The sequence below is a fragment of the Echinops telfairi genome, unplaced genomic scaffold, assembly GCF_000313985.2.
Source record: "Echinops telfairi isolate 266 unplaced genomic scaffold, ASM31398v2 ScPeMD7_42;HRSCAF=159, whole genome shotgun sequence".
NCBI lineage: Eukaryota > Metazoa > Chordata > Mammalia > Afrosoricida > Tenrecidae > Echinops > Echinops telfairi.
Genome location: NW_022103940.1, coordinates 719856 through 723467, shown reverse-complemented (window position 1 = coordinate 723467; position 3612 = coordinate 719856). Strand labels below are relative to the sequence as shown.

Here is a 3612-nt window from a genome sequence, read left to right as displayed (position 1 = left end):
ATTCATGTGTTTGGAGGGGGATGGGAAGAACAAGGAGTAGTGAGAGGATGTGACCTCACAGAACCTGCTGACGCAATGCTCCTAGCAACAATGTTTACAAGAGTGCAAAGCAATGAGCTTAGAAGTCATGGAGACCTTCATATATAATCTTCACAGGCTTTCCTAGATTTACGTTACTCTTAACTTCATTGTCTACAATTTTTAGAAAGAGTGAAGCTTGACCTAACAAACATGGACGCCCCTGGTGAAATCCTGTCCCAGACCAAATCTGTGGTCCAAGAAACTCCAATCATATTGAATACTGACACAGGCAAAAACGCAGTTTTTGCATCACCGGAGGGTCAGAGGAAGTGGAAAGGGTTCCTTCCCCCTGAGTCCATCAAGATCCTCCGTGATTGGCTGTATGAACACAGGCACAGCACCCACCCGTCAGCGGTGGAGAACAAAATGCTGTCGGAGCAGACCAATTTGTCTTTACGACAGATCTCTTTCTGGTTCATAAATGCTCGCAGAAGAATTCTCCCCCAAATACTTCAACAAGATGGAATCAATCCCAAGCAGAGCAACATGAAATATCAAAATGGCAAGCACAGAGAAATGATGCATATGCAGAGCACAAATTCATTTACATGTGCCAACTCAGGGTCCAGAAATATGGGCACAGCACAATCCCTGCACCTGTGTCCCCTGCTGAAAAATACACTCTTAGGGAAGAAACTTCTGCATGCAGTGTTAGCCCCAGGCCAGATGCTGGACATCCAGCCAAAGAAAAAGTTCAAGATTTGCACTAGCAAGCCCTTGCCTATGTCTTCTCCTGACCCTGTTATATAGCTGTGCGGAGGGCTGACGAAGTGAAGTTGCAGAAGAAACAACCCAGTCCGTGATTTTCCTGAATAACTCACGTAGGCAGTTCTCTGTCTACTATGGAAGACCTATTAATAGTCAACTAGTTTTGTTTTTTGTTTTTTTCTTTTGCCTTTTATAAAGACATATTTTCTTCTATGGGTTTTATAAGAATCATTGTTACCTATTGGGACTAAATTCTGCCCCAATATTTCAATGTCTCTAGATGGGCGATAACTAATTTACCATTACAATGAACATTGCAGCAAAGTTCTTTATTTGTTATGCTTGTTCAAGATAGAAACACTTCAGACAATTTGACCAAAGCATAAGGAACTATACATTGTGATAAGACTTGGAAGAATGCTTTGGACTTTCCAGCCCGGCCTTTTGGTCCCAATATTGTTGCAGATATCAAATCATCCATCTTTCCCCCTTTTCTGTAATCTTTCTTGTTTATTTACATTATGGAAAAGTCTCTATAAAACATGGCTATAATAGCACTTATTGTACTTTTTTTGAAATTCAGTTCTTTTTTCCTTTGCACAATTTCTTCCCTAGTTAAGGTAATCAGTGGATTTGCCAACATTTTACAGTAAGGACAAACAACTCGTTGCAGCGCCAATGAAACGTTCACAGTAGAGATAAAATGCCAAATGCCAATGCTCTGCTCGTGTTGATTAGATGGTTGGTTTTAGAAAATACTTTTTATTAGCTTTAATTCTCTGGGTAAGAGGGAAAAGACGACTGACTAAAAAATTCCCTGAAAGAGATAGAACCAAAGGAAGGTAGTTTGAAAAAGAAGCAAACAAAACCATATGTGAAAAGAAGAAATAGATCCATACCTTAAATTTTTGGGCAAAAGAAAGTAGGCACAGGTTTTCTATTGTGGATGTATTTATTTTTTACATTTTTATTTTCTTTTAAAATCCTTGTATTGGTGGAGAGGGAGTATCCAAATGTTTTATTCAATGCTACTTAGAAATAACTTAATATTTTTATAAAATAAACAGGCTAACATCTCCTAAGTGCAGCTCTGGAAATAGGAATACTAGTTATAGGAAGATATTCAGTGTTTTAAGGTATATATGAGTTCAAGGAAATTCAGACAGTGTGATAGGCTAGGTTGAATAGAGAAATAAATCCAGTGATACTCATAAATGTGGAAGAAAGAACTTTATATGAAGAATAAGTTATACATGGAGAAAACATCCCAGCCCATTCCAACTCAAGTACATAAGTCCGATAATAGTCAATAAGTCCTTCTTCAGACTCATACAGCCACATGCAATTGATGCAGAATGCAGGAAGATCTTAGACTAGTGGGTAGAAAGTCATGTGTATCCCATGGTGCAATTCATCATAGGGCTCTGTCCGCAACCAGGATCAGCCAGCAGGAAAGTGAAAGGTGTGGGGGAGTGGGGGAGGGAGATGCTGAGGCTCCCATGACCCTCCTCATGAAAAGGCCACACCCACAAAAAGTCAACATCAGGCTAGACTCCACCTTTGTACTCTTTTTTAAAAATCATTTTATTGGGGGCTCATACAATTCTCATCACAATCCATACATGCATCCATTGTGTCAATCACATATGTACATTTGTTGCCATCATCATTCTCAAAACATTTGCCTTCTACTTGAACCCTTAATATAGGCTCCTAATTTTCCCCCTACCTTCCCCCTCCCCCCTCCCTCAGGAACCCTCCATAATTCATAAATTATTATTTTGTCATATGTTACACTGTCTGATGTCTCCTCCTGCCCTCTTCTCTGCTGTCCATCCCCCAAGGAGGAGACTATACGTAGATTCTTGTAATCAGTTCCCCCTTTCCACCCCACATTCCCTCCACCCTCCAGGCATTGCCACTTTCACCACTGGTCCTGAAGGGGTCATCTGTTCTGGATTCCCTGTGTTTCCAGTTGCTATCTGTACTAATGTACATCCTCCTATGTATCTTCAAATTGACATGAAATTATATAACTACCACAGATGGGATTTGTTTAAATACTTTCTTACTGAGGACAACTATAAACACACCAAAAAATACCGATACCAATTTGTTCAGAACCTCAGTTTGGACCATATTTTAAATATATAAGATTTCATGATTAAAGTAGGATATTCTGAACTCTCCCTACTATTTTGTCTCATTTTAAACTTTTATTTCCTTTTATTAAGAATTGAGTAAAGCTTTACAGAGCAAATCAATTTTTCACTGGATAAATTCATACACATTTCTTTTTCATCACATTGACTGAAGTTCACCGAATAAAACATTTCTTATCCCAATTCCTCCCTATCTCTTTTGTTTCCATTCCTCTTTCTTTCCTAATATTTTGGAAATGCTGCACTTTTAATTTCAAATGACTGCTTATTCTAAGGTGTATGTGCTTCTGCAGTTTCATCCCCCGACCCTATAGACTTACCTATTGTTTGGTTGAAATTGAACCATGGAGAATGAGCTAATTTCCAGTCCTAAAAGGTGACTAAAGACTATTGTCTCAAGGTTTCCACCATTCTGTATTTGACTGTAAGCCTGACCTTCTTTATTATTTTGATTTTCCCCACATTTTAAAAAACATTTTGCTGACATATACTTTCTGTATGATATTATTCATTGATTTAATATAGTAAAAAGAGTTGTGAAATTATCAACACAATCAATTTCAGATCATTTCTTAATTCTTGTATCCATTATTATTAGCTCCCCATTTCCCCAGAAACCCTGGCATAACCCTAAGGGATCTATTAATCTAATTACTATATC

General features: G+C 38.2%; 1 protein-coding gene across 1 annotated transcript; it reads left to right on the top strand.

Moving 5' to 3' along the window:
- The first annotated feature begins 231 nt into the window (after positions 1-231).
- LOC101645336 (homeobox protein TGIF2LX-like) lies at positions 232-831 on the top strand. Its single transcript, XM_004711225.1, has one exon. It carries the CDS (start codon positions 232-234, stop codon positions 829-831), a length of 600 nt encoding a protein of 199 aa, XP_004711282.1.
- The last annotated feature ends 2781 nt before the right edge of the window (positions 832-3612 follow it).